Raw genomic sequence first — 27,584 nt, 5'->3', positions numbered from 1 at the left:
TAGTGAGATATCTGCTTGCTGGAAAGATCGTGATGTTCAGGCCTTCTCTGACTCCGCTGGATGAAACAGAACTCACGGTTTTGCTTCTTAGCACAGCTAAGAAGCTGTGATGTATCTGTGATGTATCTGTGTGTGTGTGTGTGTGTGTGTGTTGTGTGTGTGTGTGGCATGTGGCATCTGCCCTTTCACACTAGAAGACAGTCTCCAGGAAAACACTGTACGGGATCCAAGAACAGAAACATAGGTTCAAGAGTATATGTTATTGAACATACTATAATATAAGTTATATACATAAGTTCAATAATACGTAATATGTAAGTTCAATATTTAAGTTCAATATTAACATATAAGTTCGATAATATAGAAGTTCAGTAGATATATGTCTCATGAATGAGTGAATGAACGCATGACTACTGAAACCTGGAGTATCTTTTTATTCTTCTGTTTTATTTTAGTTGCAGAATTAAGAAAAATCTTTGAACCAAAGAGGAAAGAATTTTTAGAAATGAAAAGGTAAGAAATTAATTGCACCTCGTTAGAAAGTAGAAGAGCTTGGTGAAGCAGTATTCATTTTCCCTGAGAACTGCTTCCATGGCTCACGAGGCCTGTCTTTGGTGCCCTGCACAGAAAAGAAAGAATTGCCAGGCGCCTCGAAGGAATCGAAACGGACACGCAGCCCATCCTGCTGCAGAGCTGCACGGGCTTAGTGACTCATCGCCTGCTGGAGGAAGACACGCCCAGATACATGCGAGCCACAGACCCGGCCAGCCCCCACACCGGTGAGCGTGCTAGTTTGGTGGCCTGCCGTCACGCAGGCTGCCCTGCCGTCACACGGGCAGCCCGAGATGGTCCACGCAGCCTTCTTTACCCAGGGGCATTGGAAGGAAAATGAGATGGTCCACAGAAATGAATTGCGGAGGTTGTACTTATTAAATACACGTTATTTGTGAAACTGCAATGACTCATACGTCAGCTTTGCCCATCTCACAGGTGTGGTCCTCTGGGATCATAGCAGGAAGAAATGATTCCTCTTGGCACACTGTTGGGAAAATGATGACGTCATTTCACTCCCCCTCCCCGCTTGGGACCCCTAGAGGGCAGGAATAGCATCCCCCTCCTGGCCCCCTCAGGGTGTAGGACCTGCTGTCTAGATTCTCAGTAAGAGTTCTTAGAGGACTGAATGAGACTCCTTTAAATAGAATACCCAGGTGCCCAGCACAGGGCCTGGCTGCTCGCAGCAGGGAGCGATTTAAAATGAACCTGGACCTTGAATGGTTAGGGTTCTTAGTCTATGTGTTAATGCAACAAACATTCTACTTAAATTATTTTAAGGTAAATAATTTACATGTCATTTTAAATGTATTCCGTATATATTTCATATTAAACCGTATTTCAAATGTGACTTAACTTATTTTGGTAACTGTCAATGTTAGGAATATGAAATATTCAACTTGACCTTGGAAGAGGATGACCCATACGGGGCTGTTGTTCTCAACCCGTCCCTAGCTCTGCAGCTTCATGCTGCTGCTTTTTATGGCCAATGTTTTCTGGTTTCTTCCTTAGGGCTGTTGATCTCACTTTGTGAGGTGGATGGAAGCTAGAGAATTAAGATTTTTAAAAATTACTTGAGAATCAAGAATAGAGTATCAAAATTTGTAGCCGGAAATAAACTCTCATGTATGTAAAATGTGAATCTATGTATTATAATTTAAGCATCACATATTCATGAGAAAGGGAAGACTTATTTAATAAAATGGTACTGGGAAAATAGGTTATTGTGCAGTAGGGAAGGGGTCATAGACCTCTTCTCACTTACACGAACCACAAAAATAAGTCCCAACTAATCACATGATTAACTTTAAGAAAATAATTAAAAACACGAAAACAGGTGAATATTTCATGCACATTGAATGGGAAAGGACACAGAAACAGCTTGAGAATTCACGAATGACCAGGTCAGTTGACTTGACCACGTAACAGTTCACATCTGTACTCCAAAGAAAATCTTCCATGTAGATGTCACAGAATATTAAACAAGTTTGAAATCTCGTGAATGAGATTAAGGTTCAGAGTCTCAAAAAAAATGCATGCAAACCAATAAAAGTGACACTATGAATCAATAGTAGATAGAGCTTAAATAAGCATCATCAGATATTCCAGAAAAGAAAAAAGTAATACAAATGCTAATAATTGAAAAATGCACAAATTCTCTTTTTCTAGTAATCAAAAGAAATTTTTTAAATGAACATTTAATTTTTGCAAGTGAACATATATTGTAGGTTCAGGTATAAATTGACACAAACTTTATAGAAATCAACTTGACAGTCTACCAAGTCTCTTAAAATGATACACTTTTTGATAAAGCAATTATACCATTATCTGTTGTGATAGTAGTCAGAAAATCAGACTGATTAAAAGTTAGAAACAATGAAAAAAATATTGGAAATAATGCAAATGCCCAGGAATATGAGAAGGATTAAATTAGTTATGGAATGCCTATTGAATCGAATATTACAAAGCTTTAAAGAATGTCTTCAAAAAAAGACTTCCAAATATAAGAAAATGTTTTATACAGAACATCAGTGGTATATAAAACATAAATTATTTTATATGGGAGAAAAGAAATCAATTTTATAAAAGACTAGAAGGAATATATAGAAATGTTTGGCAAATTATCAATTTGCTATTTATTATTATATATTAGTGATTGCTGGGGATTCGGAGTTTTACCTTCCTATGTTTTCAATGTTAGACATTTTCTGTACCAAGCATGCGGCTGCAGTTGGAAAAATTCACTTCTGTGCACAGAACAGAGTGCGGCCTATGCGCGTCTGTTCTTGAACTCTGTCTGTGTCCCCCTTGTGGTCCCCTTTTAGGCCGGTCCAATGAAGAGGAGGACACTTCGGATTCCTCGGTGGAAAAGCAGACCCGCTCCAAACTCTGCACCGAAACCTCGGGCATCCATGCTGATCCCTCCTGTGGTTCAGGTCTCATGGACACCCAGGCTCTGGAGTCCAAAGCAGAGAGAATTGCGCGGTACAAAGCGGAAAGGAGACGGCAGCTGGCCGAGAAATACGGGATAGCGCTGGATTCCGAAGCAGACTCGGAATCGCCGTCCCGATACACCAAGTCCAGGAAGGACACCGATGCTGCTGACAAGAGGGGAGGGAAAGGTGACAGACAGGCCGAGTCAGGCAAAGATTCAAGCTCTCTGTACTCCAAGGACTATGCCCTCTCCGGGGGTGATGGGCTTTCGGACACCGAGGTGCTGCTCAACGTGGAAAACCAAAGACGGGGTCAGGAGCCTAGCACCACTGGGCAGGCCCGTGACCTGGCCCCCACAGTTGAGAGTTCCTCATCCTTCCCGTTCCCTGGGCGAGACTGTGCCTTCAGTGAAGTGCCAAGGTCCCCAAAGCAAATGCACAGCGTGTCCCTCTCCTCGCCTCGGCCACCGGCCTCCCCGAGCCACTCTGCTGGTGACCCGCCACTCCCTCCTGAGGCCCGAGCCAGGTAAGCATTGAGCCTGCTCTGGGCTGTGTTACCATCTTTGCTTTGCCTCCCCTGCGTCAGGGTCTGGGTCTTCTTGGTCTTCTGTGGAGGGTTCCGCTGGTGGCAGAAATAGGTAAGATAGGGTTTTTTAAATTATTGCAGTATCAAAACAGGTTCTGCCCAAGCAAGAAGCTTCAGTTCTTTTTTTACAAAAATGATAAGCTGAACAAGTGTCATAGGGACACTTTCATGGGAGTATCACTTAAGGATCCTTCTTTTTATGGGTTTCTTACATGCTTTTAATAATTATCTTTTCCTTTATGTGTTTCTCTAGAATGATACCCAAAACTTTTTTTTTAAGGTTTTATTTGACAGAGAGAGACACAATGAGAGAGGGAACACAAGCAGGGGGAGTGGGAGAGGAAGAAGCAGGCTTCCCACAGAGGGGGTTGCCCGATGCCAGGCTCGATCCCAGGACCCTGGGATCATGACCTGAGCCAAAGGCAGACACTTAACGGCTGAGCCACCCAGGTGCCCCATTATACCCCAAACTTCTTAGTGATTGTTTCTGTTGCCATCATGTAAAATCACAAAGCAAAAGGACTACCACTAACACAGTGGAAGGGTCTCAGTTTAGGGTATGATGAATGACTGCAGTATAGCGTGAATATAATCGTCTCCTATAGCTATGCAAGTATATCAACATGCTGAGAAACAGCTGTGTAGAAGAGCACCTCATTAAAAAGATCAGTCATTAAGAGTAATTGTCATACACAAAGACAACAGTTCCCATTTGGGAAAATCAGAAAAAGGGTAAAATCAGAAACTCAAATGCCAGAAGAGAATATTTGTTCTTAAACTTAAATTTCCAAATTTAAATTAATTTGATTTAAGTTTCCAAATTTAAATCAAATTGAAATTTCTAAATTTGAGTAAGATTTAAATATTTAAATAGAAGTAAAATTCAAATATTTAAATCCAAGTAAAATTTAAATATTCAAATTCAAGCGAAATTTAAATATTTAAATTCGGTAAGTGTGATGACCATATTCAAAAGGCACTTTACTTAAGCATCCTACTTTAAAGTTTGGGACAATTGTCTAGGTAGACTTTTAAGTGTGTTTTTCGGTCCAAATAGGCATTAGCTTCCCACGTGAATTGAGGAGAGGTGAGGATCAAGCAAATTTATTTTGAGGGGGAAAAAAAGGGGTGGGGGAGGAAGAAGTATTGGGAAATACTCCTGTATATTTCACACTGGGACAGAGCAGTAAATGTGGTCCTTTTTAAGTGGCAATAATACAGCTAAAACAGATCATTTTACTTATTGATGTTTATGGAGTCAAAGACCTTCCCCTACTTAGTTGATCATTCACACTAAAATATTTAGAGATGTTATTAACTTCTTAGAGAAGTCAGTACTGTAAAAACTGATATGGGGTTCTGAGGGCCTTTGTTTTAGCCTTTGGGCTTTTTGAAATTTTGGGACTGTGACCTGTTGTCTCTTATGTTGAAATGAAAGTCTGTTGTTTGAGAAACCTTCATTTCATAGTAGAAAATGTGTTCTTGCCTTAGTGTCTATCAAAGCGAACTCTTCATGTGCTTTGTAAACAGGTCAAAGAAATCTCATGGTCCAATTTAGAAAGGGAATTCGAATTCCATGGGTTTGGAGAAAATTCAGAGCCTAATTTCTGATTACCATATGATGAAAACTTGGGTTGTTAACATGACATCTGGGTTATTCGTCTAGATCATGTATGATAGATCCTCAGTGAGATCCTGAATCAGTTGTAATAATAACTAAAACTTGGCTGGGTGCTCCAGGTCAAAAGATAGGATATTTAATTGTTTTGCATTAAAATCTTAATATAAAAAGGTATATAATGTAAAATCTTAAGAAGTGTTTCTTTCTCAATTATTTGAAGAGGCATATTACTTGGAAGTTTCCATTAGCCTAACCCCAGCCTCTTAGCACTTGACTTTCACAAAGAGAGGATTAAAGGGATTAAGAAATTATAAAGGAATTCTTGAGGCACATGCTTTATTTATGTCTTTTTCAATTTTAAAAAAAGCACATGCTTCATTTATATATACTTTTTTAATTTAAAAAAGGCACATGCTTTTTTAAAAGCCATTCAAGACCTACAATTCTATGATTGAGAGGCAGAGAAACACAAATCATTTCATATATATATGTTAGGAAAGTACTGAGATATATTTACATTAAAAGGGATGGAACATAACATGTGACAAGTATGACAGTAAAAGATAAGATACAAGAAACAGCATGTAGGTTCTTCAGAAAGTTACAAATACTCTACAGTCCCATAATCGCACTACTGGGTGTATACCCCCCAAAATACAAAAACACTAACTCAGAGGAATGTGTATACCCCTACATTTATAGCAGCATTATTTACAATAGCCAGATTATGGAAGCAGCCCAAGTGTCTGTTGATAGAAGAATGGATAAAGAAAATGTGATCTATCTATCTATCTATGCTATTTAGCCATAAAAAAGGAATGAAATCTTACCATTTGCAACAACATGGGTGGAGCTAGGGAGTATAATGCTAAGTGAAATAAGTCAGAGAAAGGCAAATACCTTATGATTTCACTCATATGTGGAACTTAAAAGAGCAAAGAAAAAAGAGAGGGGATGGGCAAACCAAGAAACAGACTCTTTAACTATAGAAATGATAGAGAACAAACTGATGTTTACCGGAGGGGAGGGCGTGGGGGGATGGGTGAAACAGGTGAAGGAGATTAAGAGTACACTTACTATGATGAGCACTGAGTCATGTATGGAACTGTTGAATCACAGTATTGTATACCTGAAACAAATATAGCACTGTATGTTTTTTAAAAAAGGATTTATTTTGTAATGACTACAGCAATTCATCTTGCAAAGATGGATTTAAATGAATTAATATTCTGCTTAGATATCCTTTCTCTAGAGCCCGGATATTTGGGTGTCAGAAAGCCATTGTTGTCTGATTTCCATTTGGGGGGAAGAAAGACAAAAAAATACTTTGTGAATTATAACAATAACCAAAGAAATCTCAGTGTCTTAAGAACCATAAATGAAAATGCATGTCATCCAGTATGGAAATAAGTAACAGAAAAGTTGAGGGAGATGAAGGAGTAAGCAAGAAAACCGTCTACAGATAATGAAATTATTTTATTCCACGCGTTTTTGTGGATATATATCCTAGCATTGAGATGGACTATTTTTCTCACTGTTGTACTATACGCTCTCATCACCTAGCTCTGCCAAGTATTGGGGCTATTAATGTCTGAATTAACTCATTCCCATGTCATCATTTTATTTTGTGCTCACTAGCAAGAGGCTGTTTTTTTTTTTTTATCATTAATTAAATACGAATGTGTCACTCATGAATATACCATCAAAGACTTCCTATGGTATCCTAAAAATCCACCTCTGAGCCAGACATCAAATGCACAGTTTTTGTGTGTGTTCATATGCACGAACACATGTACAGACGGAATAGTCATTATACCATTAAGAGCATTCTAAGCTCCTAACAGTCTTGAGGGCTAAACAGTGCATTTAAATTTATTAGAATTCATTAATGTTTATTTGAACATTTATATGATTCAGAAAATACATATGTCACAGGGTCTTTAGCTCAAGAAATCCTGTAGCTGCCTGGGAGTTCAGGAGAACACGTCCTTCTGAAAGAAATGGAGAATATATATATTCACAGAAGAGAGCCTAAGACACCTCTTAACCCCAATCCCCGAATCCTGCCAAGCCCCTTCACTTTAGAATTTCAGAATTGTGTTTTCTAGAGAGGGAGTTTCACTGATGGGAACCATTCTTTGTTGATTAAGCCATTGTGAATTTTAGAATAAAATTCAAAGGGATCTGGGGCCTGTGAGTTACTCAGATTTTTAACAATCTGAGCTGTTACCAATGGAAATCCTGAATGCAGAATTTGTATTTCTTAGTTAACTTAAAAAAAAGAAAAGAAAATGCACCCTATTTGTTACTTCTGTGAGTGGAGAATCTCACAACCTGAGTTCCACACCTGCTGTCTTCCTGCCTGTCCACTGTGACTCCCTGTTCTCAGTGACCTGTGTATTGGGCAAAGAGGAAAATTTCCCAGTGGTGATCCACTCTAGAAACACCCCCCACCCCTTTGTTTCATCTCTCTACTTCTGTCCCCGCCCCTCCATCTCCCACTTAGTAAATTGTATCATTAGAAAATGATTATGGTATATAGAGCCCTCCCTGAAATTTGAGCTAGGGAGAGCTGCCATTGGTCAGCCAAGCTTTGGGCAGGGCTCTGGTGACATCAGACCTGTGGGCTGGATCTTCCGGGCGGGGGGGGGGGGGGCGGGGGGGCACCCTCCACAGTGGACCTTTTCGGAGACATGGTGACAAGCAGACTCAGCCAACTGAGAAGAAAGGGGACTTAGATTATGTTCTTGTAGTTTGTCTCTGATTATACTTACTCAGCTCCTAGGGAGAGGTTCAGTCTAAAAACTGTCTTCAGAGCCTCAAGCTCATTGTTTTCCTTGTTAAAGGTCTGTTAACCTGCCTGAAAGAAATGTTCACACGGGAGTGATAAGGAGAGAGAAAGCTGCCTCTGGTCATAGGCATTCCTGTCTCAGTCCCTGTCCCCCCAGGGCAGGAGTGTTCCTAACACAGGCTCCAGGTCAGGGGACAGGTGTCCTGGAAAACCTAGGTCTCTAAGACCTAGGTCTCTAAAGAAGAGACCTCCGGGTACGCTCACAGATCTTGTAATAGGATGGAACTCTTTTCACCTTTAGCCCCTGTACCCCCAAATATCTTTCACCCGCTCTAGTAGCATTTGCCTGTTAAAATATGTTTAGTTCATTCCCATGTTTGTTTTTTTTTTCTTTTTCTTCTGTTCCCACTGGCAAGTTATCAATTTCTGTTCACTGAACTAAATATGAATAGATCACCAAGAATCTTAGCTAGTATGTCGAAAAATTTAGACACCTGCCAGATTGTAAGGAAGCTGAGCTGTGTGCACATGCCCTCACATGTTTGCACACCTGCACGGACCCACAGGCAATCCTTTTTCCAAACAAACAACTTGAAGCATATAAACTGTTATATGCTTTATATAATTATTATATATATTAATATATATTATATATATTAATATATAATTATTAATAGGATGCCTAGTTAATAAGCATTCTTCAGCTGAATACTGTTTTATAATTAGAAGCTGTTATATAATTAGAGCTGGGCACCCACAGGGTGAAACTGATTCTCCTGGGCTGGATTTGACTTCACTGTGACAGCAGGAAGCACTTTTAAGTCTTTTGACTCTTAGGAGTTACAGGGAGTTAAAGCCCATCATTACAGACTTAGGGATAGAGACCAAGAGCAACTCCCGACCTCTGTGATGACTTAGGGTTGAGTTCTTGTTTCCTGGTAACATAATTCTCTGCTAGCCAATTGCCACATCGTAAGAAAGTTCTATTATACCCAAGGTCAGCCTCTCACTGTTCTCTTGTCCCCAGTGACCCTGTGGTCCTCTCCCAGGGGAGTGACCTCTGCCCTATGGGGAGCTGGCTCATCCCAAGCCCTCACAAGAACAGATACTCAATGTTAAAGAATTTTAAGTTCTTAGAAACAAAACTAATCCTGGAGATTATTTAAAAATGGATTTTATATGTGAAAAAACTAAAGATTAATGAATTGAATTAAGACCATAAGGCTGCTTTGACAACGTTGAGGTCATTATCCGTCACCCATTTATTCATTCAGTCAAGTTCCCTTGCATCTGCCCCTTCTTCCCATTGTGCTCTGCTCCTCTTACTTACGTCAGTTCTATTATCCAATACACTGGAGAACAGGGTTTGCTGGTTTTGCCCTTTGAAGATTAGAGATCTTTAGGAAAGAATACCAGATGTATTAGAGAAACAGCATATGTGGATTTACATAAGGTCCTTAACAACTTGGCCCTTAAAAGCAAAATGAAAACTTCTAATTTAGGAGACTTCAAATACAGTAGGCATCCATATATCTATGCATACCTCATGGGTATTGATTTATGGATTAGTTTCAGCTCTGAGATGGTTTAGCTAATCACTGAAGAAAATTATATTGGGTATCCAGTCTGCGAGGCGCTGTGTTTGTAGCGGGGTATAAAAAAAAAAATGTAGGAAGTAACTATAACATGATAGGGTAACTAAGTTTCTAGAGATCAAGGTTGGGAGCCAGGGGAGTATCAAGATGGCGTATTAACTTTTCCTCCATGGAGAAATGGTCACAGTTGAACCAAGTCCTTAAGGATGTGGTGGTGAGTTTGCTAGCGGTGGAAGGGAGGCTCCTCCCAGCACGAAGGCACCAATGCCCAGTGAAGACCAAGGAGGAGGGGGTGGGATGAGGCTGAGTGCCAGGGGGGGAGCAGTTGTAGAGTGCCTCAGATGACATATCAAGGCATTTAGCCTTTGCCTTGTGGACAATGGGAAGTTTCTGAAGCATTTTATTTTTATTTTTTTTAAAGATTTTATTTATTTATTTGAGAGAGAGTGAGAGAGAGCATGAGAAGCGAAAGGTCAGAGGGAGAAGCAGACTCCCTGTGGAGCTGGGAGCCCGATGCGGGACTCAATCCCGGACCTCTGGGATCTTGACCTGAGATGAAGGCAGTTGCTTAACCAACTGAGCCATCCAGGTGCCTCTGAAGCATTTTAAATCAAGGATGATTGATTCTGTGTTTTAGAAAGATTGCTCTGGAGGAGTATGGAAGGTTAATCTGAAGGTGAGTTGATTCCAATCAGGAAGACCACGGACGTGTTGGCAGCGGTTACCCAGCCTGAGATAATGAAGTCTGTGCTTCCAAGTTGGCCTTCGTCATTAACTTGGTCCTGTTTGGCATTTCATTAGAGAAGATGTCAGTGATAGGTTGATCAGTCTAGTGATGGTGAGGTAGAGAGCGGGAGGAGGGATGGAGCAGGAAGGGAGATGAGAGAGAAGAGAGCACGTGTACTTGCACTAGGGTTGGAAACCAACAAGATGAAATTTAATAAAGTCTTCTACCTAGATGGCGGGGCAGGGGGGAATCTCTGTACAAGTGCAGGATTGGGGAAACCTGATTTAACAGCAGTTCATGGGAAACAGACCTAGCAGTTTTAGTTGATAGCAAATTCTTTATGTGACTGCCAAAATGACTGGTCCAATCTTGGGGTACAGGACTGAAAGTGAACTGTTAATAGCCAAATAGTACTGGTCTAGCCATGTTCTGCGATGCTCAGATAACATCTGGGTATTTCCTTCTAACTGAGCTGTTGACCAATGAGAACCTATCCAGAGGGTCTGCTTTCCTGTCCGCCCTGCTTTCTTGACCTTTCCAAGGTTTTATAAACCACCCCCCGACCCGTCTTAAGAGAAACTAGAATCATTTTTGGTGTCTTGCACGTTCTCTGGTGCTTATTCAAACCAATCCGTTCTTCTCATTATCAGATGGTTGTTTCCCCAGTGCAGTTATAAGACTAAAGTTTGGCTTGGCATAGGGAGCCCTAAGGTTGCCAACCTGGCCTCTCACTGATGACGAGTCTGCTTGAAGGGGAGAGGAGAAAGAGATCATGAGTTCGTGAGGTGTGTCACACATGCCCTTTCACCTGTACCTCCTGTCTGGGGAAGAGGGACATTTAAATGCCTTCCTACCTGCATATGGTAGGAATGGGCTGACCTCCCCGGATGTGGGGATGCTGGTCAAGGTGGCCAAACACGGCAACGTGGATTTGGTGTTAAGCCAATGCGGGAGGCTGGGAAGGATGATCCCAATGATAACTTTACTTCAGGACAGGCCTTCTGTGAAGGGTACTTGCCCTGGGTCATTTTCGTGTTTCCTTCCCCGCTCCCACCAGCATCTAGCACATACCAAAATAACTCAGTCAGTCATTTTTGGGTGAATGTTCTGTTGTTTTCTGGATTTTCTTGGAAGTGTTACCAAACTGTAACAGTGCTACTTGAAAGAGCTGGTCTGCAAACAGTTTATCAGCCCATTGCCCGTGAGGGTTGCAGCTGAATGTGAATCATGGGTCCCTTCCTTCATCAAGAACATCATGCTATGAGCAAAAATGTCAGCTGAACTCAACAGCAGGCTTAGGGACATTGCTCATCTCCACTTTGGTGTGGGTCTTTAATCCCATCATGGGCCAGGGACACCGGTCAGCAGAACACACTCTGAGTGACACATACGTGTGGCGAGGCTCTTTCCACTTTGTCTGAAGTTAGAGTGCTTGGATGTGAGCCTGAGTCCGTGTGCTCATAAATATTATGAAACTATGAATGAGCATCCTGGTTGAGGGGGGACTGCTTTTGGGATCTTGTGAACTCGGTCTCCAGTCCTGAATGGCTGAGTCTAGGTTAGTCTCATGACTAATGCAGCCAAGTCCCTGGATCACTTTGTTCTAGCAGGGCTGGTTAACATCCAAGCTGGAGATGTGGAGATTCAAATCCAGCTGGGAGCTAGAAGCTGGAGCCACTTTGGGAGGGCCCCTATGGCACCTTCCTGAGACTCCAGTACTGTTCTAGACAGTTCTATCTGTATACACACACTTTCTGTCATTGTGCTTTCTCATCCGAGGCTTAGCATTTAGCCATTCAGTACTGAGATTCGTTCAGAGGGGACCTGGAAGAAATTGGTTATTTCACATGTTCATCCTGCTTCCGCTCTAAGAAGACTCTGTATTTCTAGACTTTCATTACTCAAGAAGTCCTCACTATTTGTGTCCCTCTCTTCCTTCCTTCCTTCCTTTCTTTCCTTCCTTCCTTCCTTCCTTTCTTCCTTCCTTCCTTCTTTCCTCTCTCTGTCTCTCTCTTCCTGCCTGCCTGCCTGCCTTCCTTGGGTGGGGAGAGGGAGAAGGAGAGAGAATCCCAAGCAGCCTCCATGCCCAGAGTGTGAGCCCAACACGGGGATGGATCTCCCGGCCCTGAGATTGTGACTTAAGCTGAAATCAAAAGTCAGACACTTAACTGACTGAGCTACCCAGGCACCCCAAGAAATCCTCACTTTAATCCAGCAGTGGTATATTTGTTAATTGAGGCATAATTCACATGGAAATGCACATATTTTAAGAATGCAGGTTAGGGAGTTTTGTAAACATGTAACCATTGCTCTAGCTGAGAGAAAGGGTTTTATATCCCTGCTGTGCCTCTGTCCACCATCAATCATTGACTCTCTTTGCAAGGACGTAATTTACCTGCCATAGCCCGATGGTATCATGCACTCAACTTGTTCTGTTGTACCAAACCAACCCTTCCCACTTGGTTCATTTTTTTTTTTTTAAGATTTTATTTATTTATTTGACAGAGATCACAAGTAGGCAGAGAGGCAGGCAGAGAGAGGAAGGAAAGCAGCCTCCCTGCTGAGCAGAAAGCCCAATGTGGGGCTCGATCCCAAGACCCTGGGATCATGACCTGAGCTGAAGGCAGAGGCTTAACTCACTGAGCCACCCACGTGCCCCTGGTTCATTTTTTTAAACTAAGTTTTAATTAGTAAAAACAGTTATGCATAACATTAAGGCACACTACAATAAATAGCAGCATCAATTTAATATTTAAAGAAAGAAAATGAACCCAAGGCATTATTTGCCATTATTCAGATGTGATCTCTTTTTTAAGAGCTCTATTTTTAAAAGCTTACCTGCTATTATACTGTTTCTCCAAAAAACAATGACTCCTGGGCCCCAGAAATAAATTTTGTACTCTTACAAAATGATAGACGTTTTAATCGGAGTTTGGACATCCCTTAGCCACCTGTCAGTCTCAGAGTCAGAGTGTATGGAGAACTTGGTCCACAAAGTTCCATTATATCCCATTGTTTTGGAGTGCCTGTGAATTGGTGAGATCGTTTTTAGACCTTGACCTACCATTTGGGGACCCACGCATTTAATGCAAAAGGTAGAATTTGGTTTCTCACCAATGTCAACACTTAAGAGTGACCACTCTGGGTTGTTTTCTGCTCTCTCCTCAGGTTTTTCAGTGTCTTTGGGCTTTGGGGGGAGAATTTGAAGGAAAGAAAGAAAAAGATTCAAATGGATTTTGTGGCATTGACTGTGTTTGACCCACATTTTCATTTGTTATTTATGTATTTAAACGAGTTTTTACTTTTAAAGAGAGAAAAGAAATCTTGAATTTAAAAATTCCATTAACTGCACTAAACATCTGTGTCCAAGTAAATCCCTTAGTGTGACTGTTGTCTATATCAATTATGAAGGTACACTGAATTACAATTTTTTAAAAGATTTTATTTTTTTATTTAACAGAGAGAGAGAGAGAGATCACAAGTAGGCAGAGAGGCATGCCAGGGGGGTGGGGGGGAGGGAAGCATGCTCCCCGCTGAGCAGAGAGCCCAATGCAGGGCTCGAATCCCAGGACCCTGAGATCATGACCTGAGCCGAAGGAAGGCAGAGGCTTAAGCCACTGAGCCACCCAGGTGCCCCCAGAGCTGATTTTAAATCTCAGATTTCCTAGTGGATACTCAGCGTGCAAGGAAGTCAGGTGTGCATGCTAAAATGATTTTCCCTGATACGGGCATTGCACCTGTAGCATAGCAGACACATTGAACATGTGTCAGTGAGTGGTGAGTTGTGTTTAGCTCTTGTGATGTTGAGCCTGAAAAGGGCCCATGAAAGTGGCATTTAGGTTTAGTGAATGAGGTGTCATGTCACATTCTCTTTTTCTATGTGTGCCAGAGGAGCAGGGGCAGCCCAGAGACCCAGTCAGGCTAGAATGTTCCCTTGGGCCTCAGAGTATTTTCTGATCCCTCCCACTAACACCCAGTATCACCTGCTCCCAGTTTCTCCCTCCCATGAATTTTCTCGTTTCCAGATGGTTGATTCTTACACTTATCTTCTGCTATAGATTGCTTTGGTGGGGGAAGGAGAAAAGGTCTTGTGCGCCTTGCCAGGTCTGGGCCTCTGCACCCCTCTCCTACCCCCTCCTCAGCAGTGAGTGCCCTCCAAGCTAAATTGCTCTTTGCTGCCAGACTCCTTTGATTTCACGTTGTGCATTTGGAGAAAAAACAGGGAGAAGATTGTTGGGTTTTGTGGGGTTTACAGGAAATTTCCAGGCTCTCTGCTGAAGGTGGAACAGGCACAGCCTAGAGACCTCCATCCCGTCGGGATTGTGGGTGTGGCCAGGACGCCCTTGGTGCCTTCCTTGCTTAGGCCCAGAGCCTGTGAATACCTGTGACCCAACTCCATCATTTCTCACTCAAGCCAGGGAGGGGTTGCTCATTCATTATCCATTCATTTTCCAGAATTGAAAGCCTGTAGAGCACTCACTGGAGGAGAAGCTGTAGACTTGGGCAGGGTCTCACAATACTTGGGTTCAAGCCCCAGACTTTCTTCACCAGCTTATGATCTGAGCCAGTTAATATTCATTTTTATTTTTATTTATTTATTTATTTAAAGATTTTATTTGTTTATTTGACAGAGATCACAAGTAGGCAGAGAGGCAGGCAGAGAGAGAGGAGGAAGCAGGCTCCCACCGAGCAGAGAGCCCCATGCGGGGCTCAATCCCAGGACCCTGGGATCATGACCTGAGCTGAAGGCAGAGGCTTTAACCCACTAAGCCACCCAAGTGCCCCAATATACATTTAAAAAAAAAAAAAAAGATTTTATTTATTTATTTGACAGAGAGAGACCGTGAGAGAGGGAACACCGGCAGGGGGAATTGGAGAGGGAGAAGCAGGATATCCAAATGGAAGCTTCCAGTGGCCAGTAGAGTCCAAGGCTGGAGTTGAAGGGAAGGTCGGCATGGAAGTGAAAGCCAGATGGGAACATCAAGGCACTGAATGTCAATGGAGAAAGAGAGAAGCCCGTCTTGGGCACCCCAGGCTCTAGAGATGCAGATGGTGGCGGGGGAGGAGGAGACCAAGAAGGCTGCGGAGCGGGTGAAGGGAGGGATTGCCTGTAGCAGATGCTGCTTGTTGGAGAGGAAGAGAAGGGTGGAGGAGCGAGCACATGCTGCCAGTCGGTGGGTGGGCATGCCCAGAACAGCCCACGGGCAGAAAGTGTCTAGATTAGGTGTCTCCCCACCCCCTCTCTCCCTCTTTTCCGGTCCTCATGGCCAAAAATATCACCCAGGTCAGTGCCTCAGCCAACGTCCAGGATCCTAGTGCCTTACTTTGCGAAATACTTTTCTCTATCACTCCTGATGCAAATTGACTCAAGAGACTCGTCTTCCTGGTTGAGGCTGGACGCACGTTCCTGAAAAATCCCACAACTTTTGAATTCAGACTCTGTATGTCTCATCTCTTTACAGTATAGAAGCAGTAACTCGGAGACATACAGGAGGATGTTGGTTTTTTGGCTAATTCCATTCCTGTGGTGTAATGAATAAATGGAAACCAGCCAGCTTCCCATGTCTGTCTGATTGTCCCTTTCCAGATGCTGACCCAACATATTCTTTTTTTTTTTTAAGATTTTATTTATTTATTTGACAGAGAGAGATCACAAGTAGGCAGAGAGGCAGAGAGAGTGGGGGAAGCAGGCTCCCCGCCGAGCAGAGAGCCCAATGCGGGGCTTGATCCCAGGACCCTGGGATCATGACCTGAGCCGAAGGCAGAGGCTTAACCCACTGAGCCACCCAGGCACCCCAGGTGCTTGGCCCAACATATTCTTAAACAAGACCCTGATCATTTTTAATTTTTATTTTATGTATTTATCTATTTATTGATTTATTTATTTTGTGGTGCTGACCAAGTTCTAGTCTTATCAATGAGAGCCCTGTCCCAAAATTTGTATAGCACTTCACAGTTTCCAAAGCATTCTGTCACACACAACGCATTTGAATCTTAAAATAATTTTGTGAGGTGGGCATATTAGTTATATTAACTGGGTGGTTTTCGGTAGCAAATATCAGCTGCTCCCACTCCTCCCACTGTATCCCATGCTAGAGGAATCCCCTCCTTTCTTAGTTGTAAATGGTAGGCTGAAAAAAGTCCTATGCTGAAATGAGTGTTGAGAAATTAGACTTTTTATAGTTGGAAATAAAACGGCTTTCCGTACATCTGAATTTTTTGTTCACTAGACTGAATTGCTGTGATGCTGGGGTAGGGAGGTGGGTGGACAGGTTCCCGGGCAGAAAGGCAGGGGAGATCATCATTCCTAGAATGTGACAGATTTCAGTGGTCCCAGCAAAAGGTAGGGCAGTGGTTACAGACTGGCTCTTACCTATCAGCTTCAGCTAAAACCTGAACTAAAATGATTTTTAGAAAATTAAGGTTATGTTACTGTAATTATCGTTCTATTTTTTGGAATACTGCTTTGAGCTAAAGTGTGTTTCTAGCCTTGTATTGAAAACTCTTACAAATAAGTTGGTATGGTTCTGAGCTGGTAAACATTCTCTTTCTGCATCGTAAAATGATACACATCAGTGGTTTGTTCCTCCGGTGACCTGCTTTACGTGGTTTCCACAGGGTTTTTCTGGCCTGTTCTGAAATATCTTCAGCCTAACATAATCCTTCCTCACATCCAACTTTGCGTAATATCCGATCGTGTGTGGAGGGATGAATGTATAAATCCTATGTTATCTGGCCTGCCATAGTGTAAGTTTTTTAATGGCTGGGGTGATGCCCGAGTCCCCTTTGTTATTTCTCAGAGCCTAGTTCAGGGTTTCATACATAGTAGGAACTCAACATTTATTGAATTGCCCTGAATTGGTATTGGTTATGTCATTGTTACGTTGGTTGCGTTACTCAGTGACAAACGCAATAGGAAAATGTATAAGAGCAATTAAAGACATGATCTCATTGAATTTCTTTTTATTGATTTCCTTTATTCGGTATGTGTTGTTTTGCATGGACGCTATCTTTGTATTTGGTTATTTACCAATGTCCCTTGACAAAACTTATTAGAGGATGAGTTGACATTTAATCCAACTTCTTACAAGAAAATTGTCTGGTATTTGTGGGGAGAGTGTGAGTATAACAGACTCCTGTTTATCCACTTTATGTGGTGGCTTTGGATAGATTTATCTCTAGCTCTTAAGTTTAGTAATGGGCCACATGTCCTTGGGAGTTTTGTGCTGTGAATTTAAGCCCTGTGACAAAATGCACTTATACATTTTCCTTATACATTTCGAAAGCCAGGATTAGTCTTGACCTAACAGAAATCAGCCTTCGGGTTTCAGATTATAATTGTCTATACCTGTGTTGTCGTTCGAATAGAAATTATCTAAAGTTTTGTCTCTTATACACGATAGTACCGGGAAACCCAAACATGAGTGGTTTCTCCAGAAAGATTCCGAAGGGGACACACCTTCTCTTATCAACTGGCCTTCCAGGTATATGCTGAGCTAAACCTCTTGGCTTCAGCGTAGTGCGTGCTTCTCCCCTGCTGACTTGCCTTGCTGTTCCACATTACCCAACGCTAACTCTCTTCTTGCCCTCTGTTCATGGCAGTGCGTTTGACAATGATGTGTTCACAGGGGCTGCTGGAAATTTCTTTCTGAACATTTGCTTTTCTCCTCCCATTGCCCTAATCCCTGCTAACAGTATTTCCCTCTCCTCGTTTTTTCCTCTTTTTGAAAATCTTTTTGATGACACTCCTTGCTTTTCTCCTTTCTCACCAACCTGCATACCGCCAAGTGGGGGCAGTAGTGAGGCTCCTCCTGGTTTCTCTCCTCTGGAGTCTCACTAACTAACCAGGGAGTGTCCCATTTGGGCCAGGGCTTCTGGCCTCCTCCTTTTCATGTCTCCTTGTCTCTAAACCAATAGTTAATTTTTATCAGCTACCCTTAGGGCATGTGCTTTTAAAGGCAGACAAAAACCCCCCTATCATTTCATTTTTAAGGTTGGGGGCAGGGAGAGGCGGAAGGAGGGAGAATGAATAAGTCTCTGGCAGGACAAAGCACCCATATACTGAGTTTCTAACAGTCACTTTGTTCTCAGCTGAGGACAACATTCAGATTGTCTCTGATTAGAAGGACACATTCCACAGGAGAACTTGAACCACATTTCAGTCTTCTTTTGATTAACAAAGCTTATAAATATGAAAACCTCCAACACTGGCTAGTCTCTGGGAAAAATAACAACTTAGAATGCTTTTTTCCCCCCTCCTGGATTGTTCACGGTAACTGCCTTTTGTGTGTGTTTAATTTTTTGTTAACGAAATATATGTAGATATCCTGCATTTGTTGATGAAATACACGTAGGAGTTGATATCAAATTTAGCAGGGTGCATTTGTCATTTAAGAAAATATTCTCTTCCAAAAGTGTAAATAAATATTTTTGCTGACTGATCTTCAGTACATGAGTGTTTATAGTCCCCCAAGAAATCACTTTTCCCACTCCAAAAATGTGTTTTACTTTCTAAGGATTATTGCCAATTAGTAATCCATTCTTGAACAGCTTCAATGGTTTCTCCTTTTTCACTCTGTGGCATTTCAGAAAGCAGAGATAAGTACTAGCTAACACTATTAAATGGTTACTCTTTGCTAAGAGTACTTAGTACTGAGCCATCCAAGTGCTTTGCCAACATCACATTACATTTTGTCACGAGGATTTCAATTTAAAAGCCAAGAACTGAGCCAGGTAAGTTGCCTCAGACCACACAGCTAGAACTGGCTGAGCCAGTTTTGAACTGAGATCTCCTAGGTGCCCCAGCCAGAGCTCTTGGCTACTTTGCTTCTGCAGCAATAGAATAAGATTTTGTAGCTTTTCAACTGGATTTCACTTTAGCTCTCAGATATTTAAGTAGCTCCAGAAATGACAGCGATCTCTTTTCACTTTAGTTTTTAGCTAAGGGTCTACTAGCAATTCCAAAGGGGAGAAAACATTCAGTCTGTTCTCTCAACAAATATCTTTTCTCTAACAGTCTTCTTGGTGCTACAATGCTTAGTCGTAATGATGTCCAAACTGGTCACATGTCTTAGGAATGAATGAATACAGTCTGCATTGCATGAAAACGCTTGGGAATGTTTAGCTGAGTGCTTGAAAGGGGTGATTGTGTGTTGTGTCTTGAGCTCCATTTAAAAATTTTTTAAAAATCACAAATGTTCTTACATTTCCAGGAGACAGTGAAATTATTACATCTGGCCCCTAGGTGTGTGTATACTTGGAAACTGCCCCCACCCAGAGTCCACACACCGGGCCTGTATGTGTAGTGTTCACAGATTCCCACCAACAGCCTCGATGTGCCCTCATGCATACTGGTGGTATATAATAATGGATTTTTCTGTGGCTTCTGGTCATTCGTTTCGTCAGAAGGCATCCATTCTCCCCCAGGACGGCATCTGAGCTGTCTCAGCTTTACGGAGGGCAGAGTGGGTTTGGTGCCACACTGACATAGTCACATCTGGAAACTCGCAATCCTTCACCCGGCCGGCAGTGAGTTTCTGACGTGAACCACCAGAAATGCGTTGTCACCGGGGGTTCTGCCTTTGGGTGGATTTCTGCTCATGGGTAGCCTGGGATCCACGCATGCTTTCTCCCTATGAAGCGGTTACTGCACTTTGCAACTTAAATCCTTTTTCTTTCTTAAAGAGTTAAGGTTAGAGAAAAAATGGTGAGAGAGGAGAGTGCTCGCAGCAGCCCTGAGGTGGCCTCCGAGCCCTTCACTCAGAGGAGACATCAGCCAGTGCCCATCCATTACTCGTCCTTTCAGTCAGAAAATTCGGCCTTTGATAGGGTCTTGAGCAAGGCAGCCAGCTCCGCGGGACAGCGGATCCGAGGCTACGTCCAGCCGGCGGACCCCATTCACACGGCCACGCTGGTGACCTCAGAGATCCCAGAGAACGTGTCTGAATGCAGCTGGGGGGGGTCCGCCACCCAGAATGTCAGAAAGCCTCCCACCTTGAAGGTTCTAGAAAGTGAGAGAAGGGATACCCCAGTTCTCCACATTTGTGAATCGAAAGCGGAGGAAGATATGCTCTTCACTGAAGCTCTCGAGAAAAGCAGGAAATCGCTTTTGGCATTGGAGGACCATGGGCTTACGCGAAGCCACGAAGACCCCTCTGGAAACGATGACGTTAGCAAGCCTGCTGGGAGCCCAGTCCCCTCAGAACATCAGAAGGAACCAGAGAGCCTGTCACACCCGCCTCCCGCTCAGCAACCGCCCGCCGAGAGGATAAGTAGACACGAGATGGTCTTGCATGTTCAGAGCCAGCCCGTGTCCCAAGATGCCAGGATGACAGGCCACAGACAGGAGGCCGTGGCAAAGAAACGTAAGGTCCTCACCCGCTCCCTGTCTGACTACACGGGCCCCCCTCAGCTGCAGGCCTTGAAGGGTAAGGACCCCGCGTCCAGGCAAGAACCGGAGCGGCAGAGTTCCAAAGCTGAAGGGCCCCCCCTGGAAGTCGGCGTGCTGGACACGAAGGTCTCTGTCGCCCAGCTCCGAAATGCGTTTCTGGAGTCTGTCCATGCCAGCAAGAAACCCGAACTGTAGGTGACATTTCACGCACCCTCCCGATGTGTCACTTGCACGCCCTTGGCAGAATTATTCACTTTGCCACTTGCGGTGTGTCTCGCATTGGGTCCTATTAGCTCAGCTCACCAGGGTGCAGGGCAGACCGTACAGGAAATGGCTTGAAAACTACCATTCTGCTTCTGCCTACTAATAGGGAGCTACAGTACTGGGTCGCTGGACTGCTCCCCCTCCTTCAAGTGCATGGTCGGGGCATGCGGCGGGATTTGGCGGTGTCTGAGCCTTGCCTCACTGAGATGCATAAACCTTTGCTTTATTCTCTCTCTCTGTCTCTCATTTCCCTTCTGTGCACTCCCTCCCAATGATTCTAAAAGCCAACCCCGGGTGGAGAGGTCAACCGAAGGCGTTGGCTTGCCTACCGGTGTGGAACGGGAAAGAGGGTCCCGGAAACCAAGACGCTATTTTTCTCCTGGTGAAAGTAGAAAAACTTCCGAGAGATTTAGAACTCAACCTATAACCTCAGCCGAACGAAAGGAATCGGATAGGTAGGCACGCGTGATGTGTAGTTCTGTAGTCCAGGAATATAAAAGCCATCGTACGGGATCTGCCCACAGGGACAGTCCTGGCGATGTTTAAATGGGTTGTGGTGATTCCATCGTTCCTCCGTCTAATCTATAAGGAACATTTATGTGGCTTGTACACATGCATTTTTTAAAGAATGCTGCCCGTGACAACAGTATCGCAGTACGGTTTTACGTTGTGTTCAGATGGTAAGAAGTGAGACACGTTATTTTTCTTTGTTCACTGTTTTTCATTTCTTATGCCCTCGTTAAATTAGAAACCACAGTGAGTATTCCCCAGATTTTCCTGTGCAAAGAACTAGGGATTTTACACTCACTTTCTAAATGTCTGTCTACTTGTCGTATCTGAGTTTTACATGTTCCTATGCTTACACGTAGAGAGGATGAGGTTTGTGTACAAACTGACCAGTTGTGTTTAATAAGTCACACTCAGTTCTGATTTGTCTCCACGAGGTGTGCACCTGGCTGGGTTGTGTGCACACACACTGCACTGTGTCCGTTAACACCTATATCTGTGTATTCACAATGAGGATTGCTAGCAGGATGATATTCTTTAAGAGAGTTCGATTGAATTTTTACTTTTGCTTTTACTTTGACTTTTCATCTGATGTTTTATTTGGATCTTCTATTCCCACCAGCTAATTTTTTGTTATTTTTATTTGCCTAATGTCTTTCCTAGGTCTGCTTCGCATTCAGAAATGCCAGCCGTGGAGGGCAAGTATCTGTTTTCCTTTTGTCGCTTCTGTCATCTCACCCAGATTAGGTTTCTGTAAGAGTCTGCTTTTTTGAGAGGATGAGGTTAAGGAGTCTACTGATTTCTTTGCTGCAGGTTTTTTCTCTGTGACTCTAATAAAACTTAGTTGAGATTCTCGTGTGAGCTTTTCCTTATTTTTAAGAGAGTTAGAACTGTGGAATGAATTATACCGAAATAACTGATTTGCTAAAGCAGCAGCTTTTTGTTGTTAATTTCTTGTTACTATGTAACAACAAAGAATTCCTTTCATAAAATCTATTCTTAAACCTCAATTGTCCAAATATTGTCATAGAGAATTCCTGTCCAGACCGAGTTTTGTCTGGTTAATTACAAAGGAAATTAGCACCTTTTCACTGAGCAGAAGAATGGGATCCCTCCAGGGGGAAAATATTGCCAATTATAATCTTTGGTACATCCATTCTTACATTCAAAGGATTTCCAGGGTCAGGCTTGGGAAACTTTTCAGAGACTTCACCTACATTTTTCTAATAATGTTCAGTTTTTATTTTGTGGCCTCTTACAGATGAAGAGAAGGTAGATGAACGAGCCAAGCTGAGTGTCGCTGCCAAGAGGCTGCTTTTCAGGGTAAGGTGTACTGAGGTGCCTGAAGTGAAACCGTCCCCTGCTCCCTGCACGGGGCCCTCCGGCCCGCCTGGCCTGGCGCGGCCCATGTGCCTCTCAGCCCCTGGCTGAGACCTCCCTACCCCTCCCCCCAACACTCCCCCTCCCCCCCCCACTGCACAGGTGCACTCTTCTGAGAATGACACCTGCCTCACAGGGGGTCCCTCCTGGGGGGCCCTGTCTGGGAACAGAGCAGAAACACAGCAGCCCCAGTGCTCTTTCCGCAAACGTATAAGGATTCCGCATCGTTTCTGATCTCAGGAAATGGAAAAATCATTTGATGAGAAAAATGTTCCAAAGCGACGCTCCAGAAACGCGGCCGTGGAGCAAAGGCTGCGGCGGCTCCAGGACCGATCCCACACCCAGCCCGTTACCACCGAGGAGGTGGCCATTGCAGCCACGTAAGTGCCCCCTCCTGACCTCTGGGCCTGGCTGAAAAGTTTTCTTGGGAAAAAAAAAAAAAAAAGAGAGAGAAAGAAAAAGATTTAAAGACGTTTAAGTAAAAATGAAGCGATCAGGAGATGGTTCGGTTAGACTCCACAGAGATGTTCACACTCCGGGATTTTCCTTCCTGCGGTGTCTCTGAGCTTTGTAACAGGGTGTGTTGCCTGTTGTATCTCCTAGAAAAACCTCAAGGCGAATTTTAATTTTTTTGGTTTCTGCCTTTCTCTTATTAATCTTTTTCACAGTGGAAAATGTAAACCATGAGATTAACATAATGAGCCCGAGTGTACTGACCACTGCGTTTCAACAGTCAGCAGCCCAGCCAGTCTTGCGCTCCCAAAACCCCATCCACTTCACCTGTCCTCCTGCCTCATTTTCAGGCAAACCCCAGATAGCATTTCAGCAGCTGTCTCAAAAAGATAAGGGGTTGGAGGGGTTTTTGTTTTGTTTTTTAATTTATTTTTAAATAGTCACCAAAAAATGGTAAATAATTCCTTGGAAGTTTGAGGACTTTCTAAGTACTTGAGCAGTCCACTCCAATATGTTCAGAATGAATTTCCCAAAGTAATTCATTCAGAGATAATTGCTTCAATCAAGTGAAAACTTTTATTGGGTTTTTAGAAATGGTTTTCATGCTTCCCCACTGGACCCACACACAGCCTTCCTGAAGAAAGCGCGTTCATCTCATTCAGGGCATGGGCACCCCAAGAGGCGTCTGTGTCGCAGCCCACACCTGTGGGCCTGCTGTTAGAGCAGCTGCTCACATCCTTACCCAGTTGTTCCTCAGCTTCCTGGTGTGTCTATGGAGGAGCACTTCTTGTGTTCATTAGGAACTCTGAGCAGATCAGCTCTTTTGGTTTTTTACTTTTTCTTATTTTTTAAAATTTTAAAAATTTTTAAAAAGATTTATTTATTGGGGCGCCTGGGTGGCTCAGTGGATTAAGCCGCTGCCTTCGGCTCAGGTCATGATCTCAGGGTCCTGGGATCGAGCCCCGCATCAGGCTCTCTGCTCCACAGGGAGCCTGCTTCCCCCTCTCTCTCTGCCTCTCTCTCTGCCTGCCTCTCTGCCTACGTGTGATCTCTCTCTGTCAAATAAATAAATAAAATCTTTAAAAAAAAAAGATTTATTTATTTGACGGAGAAAGACACAGCGAGAGAGGGAACACAAGCAGGGGGATTGGGAGAGAGAGAAGCAGGCTTCCCGCCGAGCAGGGAGCTCCCTGTGGGGCTTGATCCCAGGACCCTGGGATCATGACCTGAGCCAAAGGAAACGACTGAGCCACTCAGGTGCCCTAGCTCTTTTTTTAATGTTTGAGGGGCTGTTGTTTACTAAGGAGCAACTACTCATGGGAGCAAAAGAGTAAATGTAAACAAAAGTTATCACCTCATAAGGCTCCCTGAAGCTACTTTGATGTGTGTGTAGGTTATAGGAGGATACCAATTTTGTACAAAATAGGCTGAGTACAACATTCTAAGACATGAGCGTAATCTACTGATTTGCTGGTGGATGATATTAACTTTTTCTTAAGTTATTCTAAAAAATCCAGACATTTATTCTGAAGTCAGGGTAAATCCTTTCCAAGCTTTAAAAACCTAATCTTATTCCATTTACTTTGCATCAACTCTGTCTCTTAGTTGCTCAGTTTGTAATTGCTTTTCAAGTTCTTTAGTAATTATCCCCAGAGTACTTAGTAAATAATTTTGTTAAAATATTTATTTACAGTTTCTGAAATTAAAAACTATGTTTTCCTTTAACGCTTCTTTTCTTCTCTCTCCTCATGAATGTTCCTTCTTTGGCAATTGCCTTTAAAGTGAATCTATCCCTGCTTCGTGCTCTGGGGCCACCCAGCCTGTAATGGCGAGACTTCCTAGTCCCAGTGTAGCTAAGAGCACTGTGCAGCCTGCCAGGTACTGGACGGAAGTAGCTGCATGCTGCCCTCAGGCCAAAGGTCTTAGACAGCAGATGCATCTCACTATCCTGAATGTCTTTATGTGTTTGAGAAATGAGTCAATGCAAGGAGTTGCCTTTGGGGATGGGCGCCATTTTGTTTTGTCGTAGTGTGAGACGCTGCTAACTTCCTGTAGGCCTGCATGAGGAAACCTTTCATCTCCCTGCTTACATCATGTATTGGAACTAGGATCACACTAACTCACTCATCCATTTGTTTTGTTTCTGTTTTCATAATCCCGGTCTTCTCTAAGAAATTTCATCCTCCATCTAAATTACTAGCACTTAATAAAGGTTAATAGGAAAATGAGGACTCGACATGAATGTTGAAATTCTAGTAATACTCTGGTTTTTGTAAACACTTGTAGTCATGAATACACACTAGAAACAACGGTATCTCTTTCTAATGTACAGAGAGACAAGGTCATGACTTTTTGGGATTGAGACAATAATCATCTATGGAGTCTGAGCTTAGATGTTTTACTACTAAGCTTTGAATTGTGTTTTGAAAGTATGTCCTTATGGCACATAGGTGTACCCTGTTTTGCTATGAGGGACCAAAACACAAGGGTCAAAAATAAGATGAAAAGAAGTCAGACAGCAGTGCAGAAATAGGTCTGGCCCCACCCAGAGGCAGGGGTCTACTGCTCTTTAGTCTGGGGTAACTTGTGAACTGGTGATTCACTGGTGTTAAGACAGGATATGCTGTCCACTGGGTTTGAGAACTGGATTTGCCAGTGGCCTCAACTTACATTGTCATAAACCTTCCAAGATCCACCGCGACCAGGTAATAGGAGGCCTTCTCCCCCACTCAGAAGCTGGAGGGATTTTGCAGCACCTGAAATGTCCGTTTGCAAGTTGCTGGGAGTTACAGATCTCTGTACCTTTCAGAAAACTGGTAGGAAGCTGTGAGAGAAAATGCTGCACTGAATTTAATTAATTAATTAAGTTAATTAATTTAAAACTAAAATTAAATTTAAATTTAAAATTTAAATCTTTAAATTTTAAGAATTTAAAGAAGGAATCTTTAAAATCGATCTATTTGTGTTTAGCAAGTGAAAATCGAAACTCCTTGTTCCAGATATATTATCGACAGAATAACTGGATTATTTCCTAGTCCTATAAAAAGAAAAGAATACCTCTGAACTACATGTTTATTTTTTAAAAAAGATTTATTTACTTATTTGAGAGGGAGAGAGAGAACAGGGTAGAGGGGAGGAGGCAGAGGGAGACAGAGAAAGAGAGTCTCGGGCAGACTCTGGGCTGAGTGTGGATCCTGACACGGGGCTCGATCTCACCATCCTGAGATCATGACCTGAGCCGAAACCAAGAGTCAGAGGCTCAGCCAACTGAGCCACCGAGGCACCCCCAAACCACATATGTAGATTATGTCTAGACATGCCAAAGATAATGCCTTGGCATTCTCTTTTAGCCTTATTTGTTGTTGATACCACTGATACACTGTCTAAGATAAGGTATATCCAAGCTGACTTCAGTCTCTTAAAGAGGAAATTCACTTTTTAGAAATAATTTAGAGATAAAGTTCTGCCTTCATGACATTGGTAACAGCCTCTGCTATTCGCGGGCTTGTTAATAGCTAAACAGTGCCTACACCTGTCTTCAACTTCTATAGGGAGAAATCAGCCCTTTTCAAAATTAAGTGACACTTGGAAGAGAGTTAATATTCAAAATTTAGCAGTGGGCTTTTTGTTCGTGTTGATCTGTGTCACTGATTTTTTTTTTTTTTTAATGTTTATCCCTTTCAGATTACAGGCATCTGCTCACCAAAAAGCTTTAGCCAGAGACCAGGCAAATGAGGGCAAAGATTCTGCTGAACAAGGTGAACCTGACTCCTCTACTCTAAGCTTAGCGGAGAAGTTGGCCTTGTTTAACAAATTGTCTCAGCCAGTCTCAAAAGCTATTTCTACCCGAAACAGAATAGACATGAGACAGAGGAGAATGAACGCTCGCTATCAGACTCAGCCGGTCACGCTCGGGGAGGTGGAACAGGTGGGTACACTGTGAATCTAAGCCAGCGTGCGGGAATGTTCTTAAAATACAGGATCGCACTGTTGGCTCCTAGATGGAATTAAGTTGATAAACTGTATTACCCGTCAGGAGTCTGGTAATAACTTCTTTCCTCAGAAAGATAGCCACGCTGAGTACCTTTTTCTTTTCATGATTTGCTTGCCGAAATCATCTGGAATGAATCCTGTATGGAGAAAAGAATAGGATGAGAAATCTGCTTTTCACCTAGATGATTTTGATTAATGATTAATTTTGATTAGGAAAATACGTCTTCCTGGGGTGCCTGGGTGGCTCAGTGGGTTAAAGCCTCTGCCTTCGGCTCAGGTCATGATCTCAGAGT

The 27,584-nt window shown here is 42.9% G+C and overlaps 1 protein-coding gene across 15 annotated transcripts in view; it reads left to right on the top strand.

The window, feature by feature from the left end:
- Window positions 1–27,584, top strand: part of SVIL (supervillin) — a 233,621-nt gene that overhangs the window by 146,855 nt on the left and 59,182 nt on the right. For 10 of the 15 annotated variants that reach the window (XM_046011364.1, XM_046011359.1, XM_046011360.1 and 7 more), the window contains 10 exons: window positions 456–513; window positions 628–779; window positions 2,877–3,510; window positions 17,708–17,788; window positions 19,989–20,885; window positions 21,243–21,413; window positions 22,129–22,163; window positions 22,727–22,788; window positions 23,086–23,225; window positions 26,983–27,226. In XM_046011364.1, the coding sequence (XP_045867320.1) occupies window positions 506–513; window positions 628–779; window positions 2,877–3,510; window positions 17,708–17,788; window positions 19,989–20,885; window positions 21,243–21,413; window positions 22,129–22,163; window positions 22,727–22,788; window positions 23,086–23,225; window positions 26,983–27,226 (2,424 nt within the window). In that variant the 5' untranslated portion in view covers window positions 456–505. The remainder of the gene's footprint in view (window positions 1–455; window positions 514–627; window positions 780–2,876; window positions 3,511–17,707; window positions 17,789–19,988; window positions 20,886–21,242; window positions 21,414–22,128; window positions 22,164–22,726; window positions 22,789–23,085; window positions 23,226–26,982; window positions 27,227–27,584) is intronic. The other 5 variants (XM_046011368.1, XM_046011369.1, XM_046011357.1 and 2 more) reach the window with 4 other exon arrangements.

Source organism: Meles meles, chromosome 7 (assembly GCF_922984935.1).
Source record: "Meles meles chromosome 7, mMelMel3.1 paternal haplotype, whole genome shotgun sequence".
In the NCBI taxonomy this organism is placed as follows: domain Eukaryota; kingdom Metazoa; phylum Chordata; class Mammalia; order Carnivora; family Mustelidae; genus Meles; species Meles meles.
The sequence above is the reverse complement of the archived record's forward strand: the minus strand, read 5'-3'. Positions and strand labels throughout refer to the sequence as shown.